Source organism: Taeniopygia guttata, chromosome 7, assembly GCF_048771995.1.
Source record: "Taeniopygia guttata chromosome 7, bTaeGut7.mat, whole genome shotgun sequence".
NCBI lineage: Eukaryota > Metazoa > Chordata > Aves > Passeriformes > Estrildidae > Taeniopygia > Taeniopygia guttata.
Window position 1 is genome coordinate 4,827,233 of NC_133032.1, and position 19,496 is coordinate 4,846,728.

Sequence of the window (19,496 nt, forward strand, 5' to 3'; positions counted from 1 at the left end):
TGCTCGCAGAGCATGGGAAACTGAAAAGTCCTTGGGGTAAACACACCTTAGCAACAACTTAACCATCAGTGTGTTGTCAACAGTGTTCTCATACAAAATCCACAACACAGCCCCATACCAGCTACTGAGAAGAAAATTAAGTCTATCCCAGACCAAGAGAGATGTGATGATCAAATCTCAGCTACTTCTGGTCTCTCATTTCACTTTCTGTCCCTGTAAGCCAGTTCACTGATCTCAGACTCCTACTGGGTAACTCACCAGCTCCAATGTTTTATCTGTGCCAAAGTTTGCAGGATGAATTGTGCAGCAGAGTCCTGGTGGCTGTCATGGAGAGCTCCTGAAGCCATTATCCTTTAACAGCTGTACAGAAGACCTTTATTTTCTAATCATAGTTGTACATTAAAATTAAATTTAGTCAATTTACAATCACAGTCAGGAATGTTTTCAGAGTTACAGCAAGGGAGGAGAGCATGTACCTGGGCTAGTTGTGGGAGGACAGTGCGTTAGGAAACGATATTTGTCCCATATTTGGCCACAAGGGTAAAATACACAGCATGAAATGGCTGAAAACAAACCTTTGCAAGAGGAAGTCCTGAGCACTTGGTTGAAAACTTCTCAGCTAGCTGAAAAGTTGATCTGAAGTAGACACCCGTTGCAACCTTCAACGGTTGTGGAAGCATCTCTGCCAAAGAATGATGGAAGTGGTAATTTTACTTTGCATCATGACTTCACTTGAAAGGATAAGTCAGGAGAGCAAGTGTTAGCCAGTGGTTAGCCATTATAACTTGAGAGGCTGAAAACACTGACACTTGGTTCTTGTACGGCTCTGTGCCTAGGCACAAGGGGCCGAGCAGCCCGGGCGCCCTCCGGGGGCGGTGAGAGACCGGTCCTGCCCCGTGAGGAGAGCGGCGGGGCCCGAGACCCGCGCCCGTCCCGATGGGCCCGGAGGCGGAGGGCTGTCCCGGCACTGGGCGGAGCCCCAGGCACCTCGGGTTCCGCGGCCGAGAAGTGAAACCGAAAGCGAAAGGCGGGAGAGGAGCGGTGTGGCGGCTATGGCGGAGCAGCGGCCGTGCGCCTTCCCGCTGCTGGTGCGAGGGGACTGGGGCCCCGCCGAGCCGCCGCCCGCGCTCAGGAAGAAGCTGCTCTGCTACTTCCAGAGCCAGAAGCGCTCGGGCGGCGGCGAGTGCGAGCTGCGAGCCGGGAGCGACAGCGAGGCCGGGCACATCCTCGTCTGCTTCGCCTGTCCCGAGGGTGAGCGGCCGGGCGGGAGGGGTGCTGGCGCTGCCCCGCGGCTCAGACAGGCGGGGGGCGGCCGCATCCCCCTGAGCGGTGCCCGGTGTGTTTGTTGGCAGTGAGGGAGCGGGTTCTGAGCCGGCCGATCCACGAGCTCGTGTGGGGGTCCGGACAGCGGCTGTCGCTGCAGGTCACCGCGGTGCCCGCGGGCGGCCCCGCGCAGGTGAGGCAGGCGCGGTGAGGCGGGCGCGGTCCGGGCGGCGGGGAGGCCCTGCGGGTGAGCGCTCTCCTCTCGTTCCTCGCAGGAGGCGGGACCGGCCGGCGGGACCGAGGCGCCAGGTAGGAGCTGCGGCAGGAGCGGCGGGGGCTCCGGGGCTGGCTGGCACTGGCCCGGGGAGCCCTGCGCAGGAGCTGGGATGGGCAAGCAGGCGGAGCCGCTTGCTTGACCGGGCCGGCCGAAAGGCGCTGTAGCGCTTTGATTCTTCTCCCCAGCGCTCTCCTTCACTTCCCGAATCCCAAACACGATGGAATTCCTAAGGTGCAGCCCCCGAGCCACATCCCAGGCACCGGACAGACCGACCGCACTATCGCGGCTAATACAGACGCACACACACTTAAACTGCGCAATCAATACACGCACAGCTACTCAATACACACCTGGCTGATACACACACACTGGACTAATCAATACACACACGTGGCCAATACATAGTTAATCAATGTGTGACTATCGGTACACGCAGAAGTAATCCACATACACAGGGTTAATACACACAGCTCGCTTAGCTCTGCTTGCAAAGCACCTGCTTGTGCATAGCGGGTTGATTACACAGGTGAGGGCTGATGGCACAGGCTGGAAAAGCAGTTTGGTCAATCTTACCACTGTCCTTTGTTTTCTAATGTAGCTGCATTTCCTCTTGTTCTAAACTAGGAAGCTGAGCAGTCATGCTGGGTTAAACGCATCCTGACAGAGGCTCTTCCAGAGGTCTCATTTTTAAAGCCATTTCCCTCCCAAGGGCTGATGTTCTCAGCACTTCTTATGTTCAGTGCAGTTTTTTGTGTTGTAGTGCATGGCAGGACCTGCTCATGGTCATTCGTGCAGCATGACTGTGTGCTGACGTTATGCCCAAGGCTTCTTGAGCTCAGAGTCTCTCTGTAACCAGTTCAACATACGGTTTAAAAAGAGGAATCTGGAAGGCTGTGATTCTGACAGTGTCAAATGAAACTTAATTCAAGCTCTGTTAGCTCCTGGGTGTACATTATTGTGTCCATTTTCTCATTGAAGTACCCAGCAACTGAGAAACCATTGTCATTTATCTCTAGTTAATGAATCCCAAGTGTTTCTTCCCATCTGCAAGAATAAGCAAACTTCTGTGCATACTCAGCAGAAGAAGATAGGTGTGTCACTTATCTAGTGGTGACCATTGTATTCTTGCTTCTTTGGTTTTCTGGACCTTCCTGCAGCAATGCCCTGGTCACCCTCGTGGCTTGTATTGTTTGTCTAATGCAGTGTAGGAATTGTGATCCCAGGCTAAAAGAAAGAAATGTATTTTTTCCTTTCTGTGAGTTCCTTTAGAGCCCCCACTTTACTGACCACAGGTCAGACAGGTCAGTTCCTTAGGGGACAGCAGTGGATGCTGGCCTTTTTTCTGGCTAAGGCTGTCCCTGCCCAGACCTTCCCAGCTGCTGCCAGCCTTGCTGGGGCAGCCCTGTGCCAGAGCATTGGGAGCTGTGTACCCCAGGTACACCTGAGCAGCTGTGGCAGCCAGCAAGTATAGACCCCAGGTGACCCACAGCTATGTCTGAACTGTGAATGGTTCCCCTCATTGTGTGTTTGTGAAGAAGTTTTTCTATCTTCTGCTGTCCTTGCCTGGTGATGAACTGAAGCATTTCCTCCCTACATGTTGATATGGCAACTCCCGCTAGTGATCTGCTTAACTTGTTTGGGTTCTTACCCTGTTCTTTTCTTTGACCCTAAGTGTGATCTGAACAAAAAGTGGTGCAAAAGCTTGGAAGATGGGAAGCTTGTTTTTACTCTTAGCTTTTGCCTAAGGCATTAGGATGTGATCTTTTATTTCAGAGTCACGTGAGAAATTGGAAGTAGAGAAAACAACCTCTAGGAATTCTGCTGTAGTAGTAACCACTGCCTTTGGGAAGGAAATAGAAGATAAGATTTTAGAAGTGTACTTTGAAAATAAAAGGAAGTCTGGTGGGGGGACCATTGAGTCCTATGTCAAAAAGGATGACCGAGTGATCATCACCTTTCAGAATGAGCAAGGTATGTTTTGGATGTTACACTGCTTAAGCTCCCTTTTAAAAACCAGGCCTTTGCTGGTGCAGGATCTCTCTCTGGGCAGTGCTCCAAGCAGAAATGGTATATTATTACTGTTATTTGACATGCTACTCTACTGTGATATCTCTGTTTTTCTGTGGGACTAGATGCCCAAGAAGTTTTGCAAAGAAAGCATGGCTTGAGTAAGATTGATTTGATTGTGAAACCATGGCAAGTGGAGACTTCCCAGGAGTCGTGCCAAGTGGAGAACTCTGAAGGATCCCTGCTTCCCACTGCAGTTGTGCTGGGAAATGTGAAGGACACAATAAAAGATTGCATGTTAATTATGCTGGTAGAGAATGTCAGCGGCTTGTCAGAGGAGGATGGTGACTTCAGTGTGGAAATGATACCTGAGTTATCTGCTGCTGTAGTTACTTTTACTGGAAATACTGGTAAGAAGGAGTCAGAGTTGAAGCTCTTTTTATTAGCTACGTGTTTGCATGCATATGTGTGAGTGAGATTAAGCTGGAAGTATTATCTTTCATATTTTTAAGGTTTGTGTCCTTTTAAAGGAGGATTTACTTCACTAAAGTTAATGCCATAACCTTTATGTGTGAGGTATAGAGGCCAGTGCAAGTCAGAAAGAGAGCTAGTAAACACAACAGGTAGGACTAAAACCAAACTATAACTTAAAATAAGCATTGAAGGATATACTTGGTCTGAGAACAGAAAGATAGTAAAAGCTGTCCTTGCCAAAAGCTGTCCTTCAGAGAAGGTGTAGGTTTTTCTGCCTTAGAAATTATTTGTCTCTCAAGTCATGCTCCAATCCTATGTTTTTTGGTGTAGCCTTTAGGATATAAGGAGATCTTTAAGAAACTTAACTTTTTTTCCTTGACAGATGGAAAAGTGATTTGACTGTCTTTTATTGTGAGGCTATCAGGGGGGGAAGTAGCCAAAATGAGAAATGTATTTATCATAAAATTGAGACAATTTGAACAGTTTACTTGTGTCTTACTAGCTGTGTACAAAGGCACAGCCCAAAAATGAACCTGATGTTGTTTTCTGCTGGAGTTAAAGAAACCCAGTGACAGTCAGTAGGAAAACTAGTGGCAAATTCTGGCTGCGATCATTGTAATCAATGATTGTGATCAACCATGAGGGGAATACTAAGTGACACATACTGAATATGTGGAAAGAAGCAGCTTTATGGGCAGCTCTGAGCTGATTTTGTGATCCAGTGCTTTGATCAGTGCACACGGTGATAATCTGCTAACATCATGGTAGAAAAACAAGCTCCGAGTTTGATCTTTCCTTTTTTCTTCTCCTTTATCCTTCTAGATGCAGAGGAATTTGCTAAAAAGCTGAATCAAAACCACAGAGCAAGGAAACAAAACATTACTGCATGGTGCCTTGAGCAAACAAAAAGTGTTAGGGCTGAAAATATACCACCCAACACCCCCAGTCACTATATAACTGTCTACTTTGAAAATGAGAAGTACGGTGGTGCACAGATAGTGGATGTTCAACAGCTGCCTGATGAAGATGCAGCTATCATTACATTTGGTGACTATAAAGGTAATGCAGAAATGCAGAGCCCTTATGTTTTTTTTGAGAACATCTCATTTAAAGATCAAAATGTGGATTTTCTAGAGAAACGCCTCCTATTTGTCCTTGTAAGACAGCAGATGTGGTGCTTTGGTCTCATGCTAACTGGAGTGCAAGCTTCAGTTTTGGACCAGATAGGCATAAAGCATAGAACTTCTTCATTTTCTAGACAGTTTATGTCACCCAGGCCTTGATACAGAGTTCAGGGTGCAGTTTGAGTTCCATGAAGAGTGCAGAGCCCCACAGGTACAGGGGACTTCCCCCCACCTGCTGTCTTGGCCACCAGCTGCCCATGGCAACATGCCCAGTCTGGCTCATCTCAGGGCAAATTCTTGGGCAGTTTTTTGGCTGGAAAGCACGTGCTATGGGTTGTTCAGTCAGTGGCAGAAAGATGAGTGACTCTGAAAAGTGTAGGACAAGGGAGAAGCTGGAGGCATTGCAGTGAAGGGGAGAATTGAGGAGGAGCTGAAGAAAGGAGATGGTCTTTTGGGAAAACAGGAGCTGTGTTTTGAACTGCTAAGTACTAGCCCAGACACTATGGAGCTGGGCACTTCAAGTACAGCATATAAGAGAAGTGGGGGCAGAGATTACAAACACCTCCTCCCGGAGGTGTGGATGCTGTTGTGCTTGACTGTCTCTCTTCAACATTTAAAATGAATAATTCTTCAAAAATCTGGAATTATTTCTATTTGGGTACTGGAGGAAATGAATCTAAAAATGTTCTTAAAAGTAACAAACATTATTATATAGAAAATACAGTTTAAAAACCCCCAAGCAATGAAAAAGCCCCAAAACAAAAGAGAAGATTTTAAGTGCTGATGTTAATAACTTCAGGGGGTTGTTTGTTTGTTTTAGATGTAAAAAATATCCTGGCAAAGAAGCATTCACTCAACAAAACACCAATCTTTGTCTATCCTTACTACACCTCACTGGAAACAGCTCTATATGGAAAGGAAGGGCCGCAGATAAAGAAGCCAGATCCAATTACATTGCCTCTGGATCCCTATATCTGGAATTATTTGCAAGGAAATAGTAGCTTAATTGAGGCAATAGGTCATGAAATGGCAAAGTGTAATTGTGTGCCAGTGTGGCCTGACACCCGCTGTGCAGATCCAAAAGTTACTTTGCATCCTTCAGCTATTTTTTCTGAGCGGAAGAGATCAGTATCTCGATTGGTTAAGGCATGGAAAGAAGACGTTTCCTCGGCATTTTCACACACCATATCAAAATATGAAGCAATTCAATGTCAAGTAAGCACAGAGGTGTGGGAAGCCATTAGGAACACCTTTTCCCATGATGAAGTTTTGATGATCCCAAATATCTCCAAGGATTTACATGTTATAGTAGGTGAAAAAGAAGTTGTGAAGAAGGTTGAACAAGAACTGAAGCTCCTGATCGAAAAGGCCAGCAGAGAAATTGAAAGAAAAAAACAAAGAACTGAACTGAAAGTCAAGACAGTGAATCCAGGGGAATATGGAATTTTACGGATTACTGGTCTTGAAGAAAAATTTCGTACAGAGTTCCCAGACCTGCAAATAACTTATGATAATTTGCAGAGGAGCATTAACCTATCTGGAGTGCCTGAGGAAGTTTACAAAGTAAAAGGAGAAATACTTGATCACATACACAAAATGGCAAAGAAAACAATTAATGTCCACCCTAACATTTTTCAGTTTTTAGAGCATATTGATAATGAAGCCTTGTCACAGATCCTGTTTATATCAAAACAAATTAATGTCTTTTATGAGATTGATGCAGGAGAGATCATCCTGGAAGGGAATGCTCCTGAAGATCTGCTAAAAGCAGAGGAAGAAATAAAGAAAGAACTGGACTACAAAAGTATTACTTTGGAGGATGAGTCAGTCCTCCAGAAGGAGGATTGGCAGATGTTAGCCAAGGAAACCTGCTCTAATGGAGCTGTAGCAGTCACCCAGGCAGAGACTCAGATCATGATTGCTGGTCTTTCTGAAGCTGTAGCAAAAGCCTTTGAGGAACTTTCCAACTTTATAGATGAAAACACACATGTGCAAAAGGTCATTGAAGGAAAGCCAATGGCACTCATAAAGTTTTTTAAGAAAGAGAAGGTCGGTGATTGGGCTGACTTATCTACAAAAGGTGTGAAAGTTGATTTTAGCACACAGAAAAACTGTGAAGTCATAACGTTGAGTGGGCCGAAGACAAAAGTGCTGGAAGGAGTCAGCTTAGTTGAGCAAATTCTATCTGGCCTGCATTTTAAGCATGTGGTAATTGGCTTGCCAGGAGCCAAGGCATATATAAAAGAGCAAGCACACCTTTTGGCCCCCCATATAAAAGAAATGTTCAGGTGTTTAGTCCTACTGGAAGAGCAGCCAGAAGAACAGCTGAAAGAACAGAAACAACACAGTGACAGAGGCAAGCTCTATATGCAGGTGACCATGGGTGAAACTGTAATAGCGCTTTATAATGCTGACTTGTGCACTCATCCTGTTGATGTTGTGGTGAATGCATCTAATGAGGACCTAAAACACATTGGGGGCCTGGCTGATGCACTGTCAAGAGCAGCTGGGCCAGTGCTGCAGGAGGAGTGTGATGAGCTGGTGAGGAAGCTCGGGAATTTGCAGCCTGGTGACGCAGTGATCACACACGCTGGGAAACTGCCCTGCAAGAACGTCATTCACGCTGTCGGGCCCAGGTGGAGCGCGGAGAATTCAGTAATGTGCGTGTGGTTGTTGAGGAAGACAGTGAAAAAATGTCTTCAACTAGCTGAAGCACACAAGCATTGTTCCATAGCTCTGCCTGCTATAAGTGGAGGGATTTTTGGCTTCCCAATGGAACTGTGTACTTACTCGATTATATCCTCCATTAAGGAGACCTTGGAAGAGTCCAAGGGGAACAGCACTTTGAAGGAGGTTCATCTTGTGGGTTTTGCACAGGATAACATTCAGGCTTTCAGTAAGGCATTTAAAGAAGTTTTTTCAGAGTCTTCAGCTTCCTACAGGCCACCTCACCATGTCAGTACAGTTCCTCACCCTAAGCAGAGGAGAACTTCTAAGCGCATTAAGAACTTCGCCTTCCTAACAACTGAGGAAGGCCTTAACATCGTGCTGCAAACAGGAAGCATTGAGGATGCTGCAGTAAGTGTTCTAAATTACCTCCTTTTGAAATAAAAAGTGGGTTCTTTTGTGTCTTTTTTTAAAACTAACAAACACAAAACCAATGTCATTGGTGAACAACAGGCATGAAACATGCAGTTGGTATTGCACTTCCTGTGGAGAACCAGTGATTTCGATAATTGATTTCTGGTTGCCTCCTGCACTGAATTTCTGTTAGCTGGCTGATAGATACCTGTACTGGATTGCCAATACTGGAAGCAGCTCTGTCCGGGACCCTTCTGCAAAACCTCTAAGGAGTGGATGGATGCCTCCCACAGCTTGTGCATGCAGGTCCTCCAGTTGGCCAGGGCAGAATATATGTTAAAATGTGTATGAGGCCCTTCCTGAGGAGCTAAATAAAGGGTTTTTTGCAATGTTCAGTGCCCTTTGTATTTCACTCATTCATAAGTTACTGCTTTTCTCACTTCTTTCTCCTTAGATTACCCCAAGTCTTGTTTATCTTCAGTGTCTGCTTGTCCCCCTAAACCAGCCTGCACCAGAGGCCCTGCCTACCGCAGTGAACTCACATTTTGGTTCGGGAGCCTCTCCTTGAGAACAAACTTGCACAAATGTTTTTCTGATGGAGGTAGAATGAATAAACAAGGAATGCAGAATTGTCACTCCCATTAGGCTGATTTTAATTTAATAGTTAACTCAATTTTGTATTTCTTTGGGCAGGCTTATGATATTGGAATTGAGCATAATTTCTGGTTTATTCCAGAAGTTTGTCCTCACTGATTGTTGTCCCAAAAATTTACCTTGTAGACCATCAGGCAGGCTGTATTTGGTTATCCAATGCAAAATTTAAATTTGATACTTACAAGCTAGAGTTTTTGCTTGTGTGTTTTTCAGACATCCATTGTTGTCGTCAGCGTTGGCAAAGATCTCCAGCTTGACAAAGGGCCACTTGGTAAAGCTTTGCTAAGCAAGGCAGGGCCAATGCTTCAGACAGGCTTGAACAAAGAAGGTGGAGGAAGAATGCCTGAGGAAGGATCTGTGTTGAAAACTAAAGGTTACAATCTGGCTTGTAGTGTTGTGCTTCATGCTGTGGTACCTATGTGGTCCCAGAAAAACACACCGTCAAAGGTAAAAGGGTCTTTATTGGCCAGAATTTTTTTGGGATTTATAGTGTGTTTAATGCCACTTTTCCTCTGAAATGGGAGACAGTCTCATAGAAGATGAGAGTGTTTTACTCATTCTTTTTTAGCTGTGGGCTGATCCCTCACTGACTAATAAATTCCTTGTGAATTCCTTGTGTATGGAATTAATTGTATTTTAATACCAAGAGATAGCTGAAAGGGAAAGTGTTATATTACACATACTGGGAAAAAATACCTCCAGTAACTGAAAAAATAATTGTGCTTTACAGGTCTTGGGTGACATAATCACAAAATGCCTGGAGATTGCTGAAGAACTGTCTTTGAAATCAATTACTTTTCCGGCAATCGGGACAGGGAATTTAGAATTCCCAAGATCTGTTGTTGCTAAATTATTGTTTGACAAAGTGTTTGAATTCAGTAGTGAAAAAAGAGTAAATTCTCTTGAAGAAGTTCACTTCCTGTTGCACACAAAAGACACAGCTAATATTCAGGTGAGTTACTGTGGTTTCCTCTCTTATATTATGGTATGTCTGAGTCTGTCTCATGATACTTGGCTATCTGATGATATTCAAAGAATCTGCAAGGTGCTTGTTCTTATACTAAAGGAAAAGGTTGCTGACAGTCTCTCTCATCTATACTGAAGGTTGTCTTTTTTGGTCCATCTCCCATGGTCACCAACATATCAAGTACAGTCCTGCTCCCTTCCTATCCTTTTCTGTTTCCTGAGAATAATACATACAGAAGTGTAATTACTCTTTATTTCATGAACTCTCCTAATTCTTCAGTTGGTAGGTCAGACAAGTTTGCTGTAACTACTACTTCAATGCCTGCACTCTTGGCAAACAGGTATGCTTTTAGTGGAGTGCTGGTGTCTTTTTAGGAGGATTCTTTGTGTTAGGATTGCTGTGCTGATAAACTTCTCCAATAGAAACATAAAAGTATTCTCCATCACCCTCTCTTCAGTGTCCCATTAACATAAATTTCTATATCCCACTCAAGTTACTCATTTCACACTGAAAGAGAGCAGTCACACTGAATTGATGTTCAGATAAGTGTTCCTACATCTGTTGCCTTCTGTACTTTGTGCAAGAGCTGATACTTTTGGAAAGGCTAAGCTTGAAGGCTACTGCATCAAAGCCTGAGCTATTTTGCACAGAGAAGGGTGGCATTCCCTGTAAGAGCTGAGCTAGCATGAACTACTCACTCACTGCAAGGATGCCTTCTGCTGCTCCTGTGGAATGGTAAAAGCCACCCATGTGGCTTTGACTCAGTTATTTGTGATTCTGTGAGTTGCTCACACCGAGCAGCCTTGCTCTCTGAGAACAACATCTGTCAGGACTTGTCATCAGCATTGTGGCAGATGATGTGAAGTAATTTGCATTGAATTCTTTCTAAATGTTTTTAGCTTCGCTTTTCAAACATTTATTTTTACTGTGTGAAGACTTCTACAGGGGTTGATTGTAATTTCATTCTCTAGGAATTCTCAGATGAACTTGAAAAAAGATCTGTAGCTGTGAAAGGAGAGAAGCCTGCTCCAAATGATGCTAGCCCAAGCACAGGTAAGGTTTATTAACAGAAACTGTGTGCCTACTGTTTTTTGTTTTCAAATATTCCAGAGAATGCATTCATTATGGATATTTAGGTACTTGCTTGGTGAGCATGTCATTCCCAAAGTCTGAGTAGCTGCTGTAAAGGCCTTATTTCAGTCTGAGTGTCTGTAATGACAGAAATAATGTAGGAGATGCTAAGGAAAAAAGTGTTCCTGTGATTCTTTATCTGGATAGTGCCCCTGCAGATAGGAACAGCAGAAGCTATAAGGTGTCAAGGGCATCAGGAGTGCTTTTTCTTTTATTGCTGCTGCAGCAGATTAAACTGTGACCAAGGCAGTGTCTTCCTCTGTCCTGGGAAGGCAGGTGAGATCCTGGGTATGTGTTGAAGTGGTCTCTTTGAAATACCCTTATGTATGTTCAGATGTTCAGATGAATAGCAAAACCAAACTGAAATGCCTTTCTTAATGGAACTGCAGCCTGTAGAAAAACAAGTTACATATCAAAAACTTAATTACAATTTTACAAATAACACATGTGTAAAACTTTGCACCTTTTCAAGAAGGAGAGAACCTACCTGGAAACTCTGTGAGACACTGGAGCAAGGGAGTGACACTTAGAAAGTTTGCTTCTGTCTTACATTGGAGTTTTGCAGTGGTAAAATGTCACCAAATAATGTTGCATAAGAGGTGTGCAGCAAAACACCTTTTCCCTGCCATCCTGCCATGATAGAAATGATGGGAATGAATGTAGGTGGCGTACAGACTGGTGTGAGAAAGAATGATTTTCAGTTAGCATGGCAGGCAAGCCTTTCCACAGGCTGAGTCTGTAGCCAAACTGTGGTCTCTGTAGCATTGTACCCAATACCTCCTTTCTGCTCAGGGTCTGTATTTCTTTCCCTGCAGCTTTTTCTGCTGTACCTTCAGCCTCAGCACACAATGTGCCTGAAATGACAATTGGCTCCATCGTCTTCCGGGTGGCAGAAGGTGATATTACCAAGGAGGAGGGAGATGCCATTGTAAACATAACAAACCAAGCCTTCAACCTCAAAACAGGTATTTTAATTGATATTATGTGTGAAAAAAGTGTGTGTGCTTGGAAGGGCTGGGAAAGAGGAACAGCAAGTATTTTTCTTCAGTACTTTAAGCCCTTTTATTTGTTTCACAGTGTAGTTTCTGTTTTGCTTCTTGGGGTACAAAAGTTCAATTGGGAAGTGTCTGAACTTTATTCACTTGTTTATCTATGTTACAGGACAGCATGCTTAAGCCTCCCTTGCAGAAAGGGAAACTAATTATCTTTTTATAGAGCACCTCTCAGACTAAAGAAGGAGACAAACGTCAGTGAGGTTTTGACCGTACTGAAACTTGTTAGGTACTCAAAGCATCAATTTGAATTGAAAAAGCATATAAGGCTAAAATTTTGGCTACAGTCCTTTTAATTTATAATCTCTTAATATTATCAGAACTAAGATTATTTAGATGTGATGAGGCATACAGTTCTGCCTCAGATGGGACTTTAACAGCACTAACAGTGGATCCATGTTGCTCTTCTCATTTAAGGTGTCTCCAGAGCAATTCTGAATGGTGCTGGAAAAGCAGTTGAAGATGAATGTGGTGTACTAGGTATGGTGCAACATTTCTGACCTCTCCAAAGGTGTTACTCTGACTACTGTAGTTCCATCTGTATTGCACACTGTGTTCCAGCAACTAGTTTTTAATCAGTTAATGTGATATTTGTAAAACATCTAATGAGGGAAGGAAAAGAAAAATCTTCAGGAGCAGACAGCTTCTAAGCATACATAAAGATCCAACTCTACTGTTATTGTTATCCTCTTATTCCAATAAAGATTTCCTTGATAAAAACAGTCAACATCAGACAGAGCCATGAGCAACGGGTGATGCTGGCAAAAATGTTAATAGAGAAACCATTTGTAGGCCAAATACAGCTGTTGGACAGCAACTATAATGAAAGAGGAGTAAAGATGGATGAGTATGTGGTTTAAAACACCAGAAAATAAGGGAAGTGGGAAATATGCAGGTGTGGAGGTCACCTTGGAAGACCAACCAAAGGAAAAGAATTATGTGGAAGAGATCCAAGGTAAACAAGCTGTTCTTGCACAGGCCAAGAGGGTAAGATGGGTTAGGTGGCCTGCAGGTAGATGGCATATTCGTGTGTGTGTAGATAGGGTGCCAGTCTTCATTAAATTCTCCAAGTTTACTGAGCAAACCTGACAAATAAAGGCACACACTAAATTTATTTGCCAAAGGAGGCAAGTATTTGACAAAAATAAACCAAGTTTTGTGCCTTGGAAGAGAAAATTGAATGAAGGGGTTGCTCACTTTATGGAAGGAGACACAAAGCTTATCCTGGTGCGTATTTCTCACGATTTCTTATTTCCTGATGAGGACTAGCACACATCTATATTGGAGATAATTGTTGATTATTTTCTCCTACTTATGTTTCAGCCCAGCAAACTGGCAAGAACTATATCATCACCCAGGCAGGAAACCTGCCATGCAAAAAAATAATGCATTTTGTTTACCAAAATGATATCAGGTCCCTGGTTTCCCAAGTGCTCCAGGAGTGTGAACTGCAGCAGTACACCTCTGTTGCCTTCCCAGCAATTGGAACAGGTCTGTGTCTCCCTTTTCTGAAAAGGGTTCAGTGCATGTGATTCTACTGATCTCAGGGCTCAAGTGATGAGTTTGATTTATCTGGAGAGGTTGTTATTTGGTGAAAATATATTTGGGAATATGCAGTCTTTAAAAATGTTATTAGAGGCCTATGAAAGCTAGACAGTTTCACTCCTTACAGTGATCTAGTACATCAAGAGCATGAGTTTTCTCAAGCAAACACTTCCTTGCTAACAGGGATTCAAAGGTATGTCTGTGCTTGCTGAAGAACCTGAAGCATGGTACATGTGGGCAGCTCATCAGAGAGTAGCCAGGGAGGGGAGGTACTTCTCCATTGCTGAAATCAGTAGGTGATGGAACTCTGGCCAGCAGCTGCACAAGTGGGATTGATACAAATGGAACACAAGCCTGTCAAAAAGCCCAGATTGTCCCTTTTTTTTAATCCTTCTCATTTTCAGTTAGTTTGGTAGAAATCCTCTGGAGCTGGAGAATCCAGAGCTGCACCCCATGCACGTGGGAACCTCTTGCATGAGTAAAACTAGGCTTGCATTTTGAGCAAGGAATGGACTACTGGGCCACTGAGCAGCAGGCCTGTGGCCTGTTACTTACCCAAGCATATCATCTACATCATAACCTGATTGGTTGAAAGGACACTTCCATTTTTCCCTCACTGGAAAGGTGGTCCCCAACTTTCTTTTCCTGATACATAGAAACCTTTCTTAATTGCCAGCCTGATGTTATTCTCAACCTGTTTATGATCCAGGTGATGGTATGGGTATATTCAAACCTGTCCTTTTAAAGATGTTTTAATAATCTGTAACAGTTATTAACACTTTCTAGAGCAAAATATCTGCATCTTTTTTCAGGAGAGGCACGCCGCAATGCAGCTGAGGTAGCTGACAACATGATAGATGCAGTAACTGACTTCGCAAAAAGGAATTCTGCTACATCTGTGAAAACTATTAAAGTTGTCATCTTTCAGCCACATCTGATGAGTGTGTTCCAAGCAAGCATGCAGAAAAGAGAAAAGTCTACTGCAACACGAATCAAAGCGTTTGTTTCCAAGGCATATCATGTGGGTAAATGTAAGTAGATGTCACTTAGGTACAGGTTATAGATTGATCTGTTTAGCACTAGCTAAAAAAGATTAATATTAATGACAATATTTATGTATTTCAATGTAGCACTCTGGAGCTCTGAGAAACAGTCCCCTAAGGAAGAAACCAAAGTGGTTTTGGACAAGAAAATCGACCTGGCTGTTGTGCAGATTTGTGGTGAAAATAAAAAAGAAGTGGAAGAAGCTGAAAAGTGGCTGAGAAGTGCAATTTCAAAAGAACAATCTCAAACAGAAATTGTAGATGAGACTATCTCTCATTTCAATGAAGAAGAGAAAGCAGAACTGCGTGACCTAGAAAATAAATTTAAAATTTGTCTTAATTTGAAGAGTTCCCATATTGAAATTTCAGGGGTTGCAAAAGATGTGTGCCTGGCTTTTTTAGCTGTTCAGAAAATGATCCTCAGGGTAAAAGCTGCTAAAGAGACCCAGGCAAAACTTCTACAAAATTCAATTGAATGGAAATATTTTGAAAAGGATTCTTATGTACCCTTCAACAGTCTCACAAATGTGGAGTTGGAAGATGCTTACAAGGGAAAGCAGAAAACTGTTGAAGTCACCATTGGTGAGCGAATATACACAGTGGATATGGAACAGAAGACTGCTGTGGATGCCCATGGAAGACAGATATCCCTTATACGTATTGAGCAATCTGAAGGTATGTAAAAGCATCTTGACAGACTGATGTTCCCCTGTGACAACCTGCTTGCACCCAGTAAGAGAAAGGAGAAGGGAATGATGAGAATATTTAAAATACATATTAGGAGTTTTCTGCAGGTGCTTTTCTGGAGCATGTGGAAAGGAACCGAATTGGGAAATAAAATAATTTTGCAGCTATTTAAAATATTTTGAAAGGAGACTAATGTGTTCTGATGTTCTTAACAGGCTTACTAGCAATAATGTTCTTGTAGCAATTGTTGTGCTAGATCTCAGCTCACTTCTGTTCTTGAGCCGTACCCTCTTCCATTTACAGTACAGGGAGATCCTTCTTTCCCAGTCATCCATAAGCAAGATGTGTGGGCTTCTAGAAGAATTTGTATCAGGTTATATTTCATATTAGGCAGGGGATTTGGGTGAACATGAGTGATCGTTTTTCTTTGCAGATCAAAAGTCAACAGCACCCCCTCCAACATGGGACCATATGGAAAATGAGCAATTCAAAATAGTGGAACTAAAACCAGACTCAAGAGAGTATAAAGATGTGCAAGAAAGGTTTCAGCAGACCTGTCAGTTATACAAAATTGAAAAGGTAAAAGCAAGTCATCATTTCTGAGCATAAATAACTTGATGGCAAGCGATGAAGGATACTGATAACAGAAAAATAAATTCCCCTGGGATTTCTAAAGTTGGGACAAGTCTTTCTGGCTGTCATTGACTTTATTCAGCTTTAATCAGTTTAATGTTGCAGTAGAGGTATTTGGAGCAGCTCTTAAGCAGTCACTTCTTCAGCTCCAGAGGACAGTGCTCTTCCTTGGAATGGTTTTTGCTGTAGCAGAGCACATGTTTTGCCAGTATGCCACGTGTGTTGTGCATATGGGCAAAGCATCATAACCTGGCTGGTTGCCAGGCCAACAAAAGGATGTGCATATGCCATGCACATATGCCACGTGTGTTGTGCAGACCCAGCAGGCATCTACAGCCTGGAAACCTGTGAAAAGCTCCTGCATTGTTTGCCAGGGAGTGTTTGTCTTATGGTTTGGGCTGGGGTCTGCTACCTGCCATGCCAAAGTTTGGAAGGATTTGACTAATTTATTTAATCACCTGATGTATGTGTATTGGAGGTAGGAGGGGAATATTGGAAGCTGATTGCATGATTGATAGGCTAATTTTTTTCATTACAGCAACCTACCCTCTTTCTTTCTTTCTTTCTTTCTGTCTTACTTTAAAACTTCACAGATTGAAAGGGTACAGAACCTATATTTCTGGAAAAGCTACCAAATAAAAAAGTGTGAAATAGATAAAAAAAATGGAAACAGAAATAATGAGAGGCTTCTGTTTCATGGGACAAGACAGGAGTCATTAACCCTTATTAACAAACATGGATTTAACCGGAGCTGTGCTGGAATGAACGGTAGTGTAACTTTCAAAACAACTCTTGTTTTCCCTTATAGGGCTAGGACTGATTTGTCATGCTGTGTATACTCCTACCTTGTATGCAAAATTATTTATTTTGTTGTATCTCCCTATTGCAAATAAAAAGCAGAGTTGTCCAGTGATTCACAGGCTCTGAAGGTGGCAGATAAGGAGTTGCTGCTACTGAAACACTCACAAACCTTTGCTTTTCTGACTACAGCTGCAAACTTTGGAAATGGAACATACTTTGCTGTTAATGCCTGCTATTCTGCCAACGACCTCTACTCTAAACCAGATGTGAATGGGAGGAAGTACATGTACTTGGCCCGAGTCCTTGTTGGAGAATATTCTCTGGGGAAAAAAGGATCAATTACTCCAGCACGAAAAAATGTTAGCAACTCTGTAGATCTGTATGATAGTTCAACTGATAACATGAGCCAGCCATCCATGTTCATAATTTTTAATGACATTCAAGCTTACCCAGAATATCTTATCACTTTTACTAAGTAACTATTTTAATTGCAGCCACAACTGCATGTCTTTTAGCCTTTATGTAGAATAGAAACATCTGTAACAACACTCAACAAAAATACTAAATAATTGTGTCAGATTAAGTTCTGACTTGATTTAAGCAATCTCTGGCAGTTTCTGATCCCCCTGAAGCTTGCTGACACTTGTCAATATTGTACTACAGTCCTCTTTTAGATTACATAGTGAGCCTTTGTACTGTATCAGCCACACAACCTTAGGGCCTTCCTAATTGCTGGTGGGGAATTGGAAGGGATAATGCAGCCACAGACTGTTCAGTGTTGCATTTCTGATGCCTTTTTACACTCCGTGACAATCTCATAACTAGTTATGTTAGAGCAGTTTTCAATAAAGGAACCAGTTGTACTAAATAGCTTGTGTTTGTCTAAACTTCTTTGAGCATTTAGCATTGGTTTTTAACCAGTGAACTTCAATGAACTTGACATTACAGATATGGAATGACTTGTTTTTAATATAATAACCCTGCTGCTTTGCAGCACCCCCAACTTTGAAAAGGCCTTAGCTCCTCTGAATGTATTGGGTTTGATTTACTTGGTTGTATGATTAAGAAAAAAAATCTTCCAATGCTTTTTTTACATAGTTAGGTTACTGTTACAGTTTTACCATGGGTTGGTGTGTCCCTGTGAGCAATAAGTACTGTGGGGTAACTCTGGCCAAGGGACACCTTTTCTAGGGAAGGTGGTGTGAAATAACATGAATATGCAAGTCAAGTGTCTCAGGAGAGCCATTAACTTCAGGCTGTGCATTTGCATATCCCATAACTCCTTCTGTGACTGCGCTAGCACTGCTCCCTTTGGACTTTTTCGCTTTTTACTATGTAAAAAAACCTCAGTGGTTGGAAAAACTCAATTTTCTAACCACTGAAAATTGCTGACTGTTGAGATCAAGTGTGTTGAAATCAATTTAACCTACAGCTGGAGATCAAGGTATTGGTATGGGGGCCAAAAGTCTTAAGTTTTGCTTGTACAGTGAATAAACTTATTAAATCCTCATCACAAATACCTGTGGCCAGTGGTTCAGCAGCGTGCCAGGAGCCAGAGGAGATGGCTCCAGGCGCTTCATTGCTGCTGATGGGTCACTGGTACCAGGACCGTTCTCTCCAGGAGCCAGTACTGCATCAGATCTGAGCTTCCCCAGTGCCACAAGAGGACACCAAGGTGTTTTTTCACCAGTGTTTGCATTACAGGTGCCTAAAGCATGAAGCCTGGAGCAGAAACCTGCCATCCTGGGCTTTGTGCAGGCCATGAGTAACAGACACTGCTTTTCCAAATGGGTTTATTCTAACAGGCAAAGCCCAGAGGCAGGAGTGTACTAAGGAACCAAGAATCATTGAATAGCCTGAATTGGAAGTGACCCACTAGCATCATCAAATTCTAGCTCCTGGCCCTGCACAGGACATCCCCCAGAGTCACACCATCTGCCTAAGAGAATTGTCCAAATCCTTTTTGAATGCTGTCAGGCTTGGGGCTATCATCACTTCCCTGAGGAGCCCGTTCCAGTGCACAACCACCCTCTGAGTGAAGAACTTTTTCCTGATACACAACCTAAATCTCCCCTGACACAACTCGTTGCACCCTGGTCTTGTTCCTCTGGTAGCAATGATGCAAAATGTGGAATATGTAAAAACTTCCTTAAGGAACCATGTTCTTTGGTGTTTGATCTTTGTACACTCTCAAGTTTAATCAACAAGAAAGGTAGCTAGCAAGTAAGCTCTAACGGATGTCCAGGTGTTGGGAAAACAATTTACTGGGCTAAGGCAGTTCTGGCAAGGGGAGATCATGACCAGCAACTCATGAGCTTTTGACCTTTTTTTTGGTGAGCTTTTGGGTCAGCTCACCACTGACCCAAAAGAAGAAAAAGACCAAGCATGTGAACTAATTGGCATGACAAGCAAGAGAATCACTAATCAACAGAAGATGGAATACTAATTAAAAAGAGAAGTAAGTGACCTGTAGCCAATGAACGTTAATGCCACTTATTCCTAAATTTTTGGTAGTTGCCATGCTGGGTTTGTAGATTTGCCAGCCAGCCCCATCTCTGCGCAGAACTGTAGATGAATCAAGTGCCTCGATTCTGTGTGTGGTTCGGCCTCTTGCACAGCGGGTGGAAGAACTTCTCGTGGGACAACAGCGAGAGCGGCTGCCAGCTGCCGGCAGAAGGGCGTTTGATAAGGCGAGGGGGATGCTTTGGGTGCTCTAGGGGGAGAGAAGCGTAAGGGTGCAGGTGCGAAGCTCGGCCG

At 43.2% G+C, this 19,496-nt stretch overlaps 1 protein-coding gene across 3 annotated transcripts; it reads left to right on the forward strand.

Annotated features, from left to right (window-relative positions):
- Positions 1-1,020: 1,020 nt before the first annotated feature.
- LOC105759399 (protein mono-ADP-ribosyltransferase PARP14) lies at positions 1,021-17,607 on the forward strand. 3 transcript variants are annotated; one of them, XM_030277094.4, is made up of 18 exons: positions 1,021-1,251; positions 1,353-1,456; positions 1,539-1,572; positions 3,314-3,511; positions 3,673-3,957; positions 4,844-5,080; positions 5,966-8,223; positions 9,094-9,327; positions 9,611-9,832; positions 10,819-10,900; positions 11,794-11,943; positions 12,448-12,510; positions 13,354-13,521; positions 14,388-14,606; positions 14,706-15,293; positions 15,739-15,884; positions 16,532-16,706; positions 16,929-17,607. In XM_030277094.4, exons 1-18 carry the CDS (start codon positions 1,053-1,055, stop codon positions 17,216-17,218), a joined length of 5,652 nt encoding a protein of 1,883 aa, XP_030132954.3. In that variant the 5' UTR covers positions 1,021-1,052; the 3' UTR covers positions 17,219-17,607. The 3 variants fall into 3 exon arrangements, with proteins under 3 accessions (XP_030132954.3, XP_072788080.1, XP_030132957.3); XM_072931979.1 differs by lacking the exon at positions 13,354-13,521; XM_030277097.4 differs by lacking the exon at positions 16,532-16,706 and having other exon boundaries at positions 16,929-17,146.
- Positions 17,608-19,496: the final 1,889 nt, after the last annotated feature.

Excerpts from the sequence above, each read along its gene's own strand:
- LOC105759399 (XM_030277094.4), top strand. The coding sequence starts at position 1,053 with ATGGCGGAGCAGCGGCCGTGCGCCTTCCCGCTGCTGGTGCGAGGGGAC. Across the intron at positions 8,224-9,093 it reads GAAGCATTGAGGATGCTGCA|ACATCCATTGTTGTCGTCAG; the intron begins GTAAGTGTTCTA and ends TGTGTTTTTCAG. Across the intron at positions 15,294-15,738 it reads ACGTATTGAGCAATCTGAAG|ATCAAAAGTCAACAGCACCC; the intron begins GTATGTAAAAGC and ends TTTTCTTTGCAG.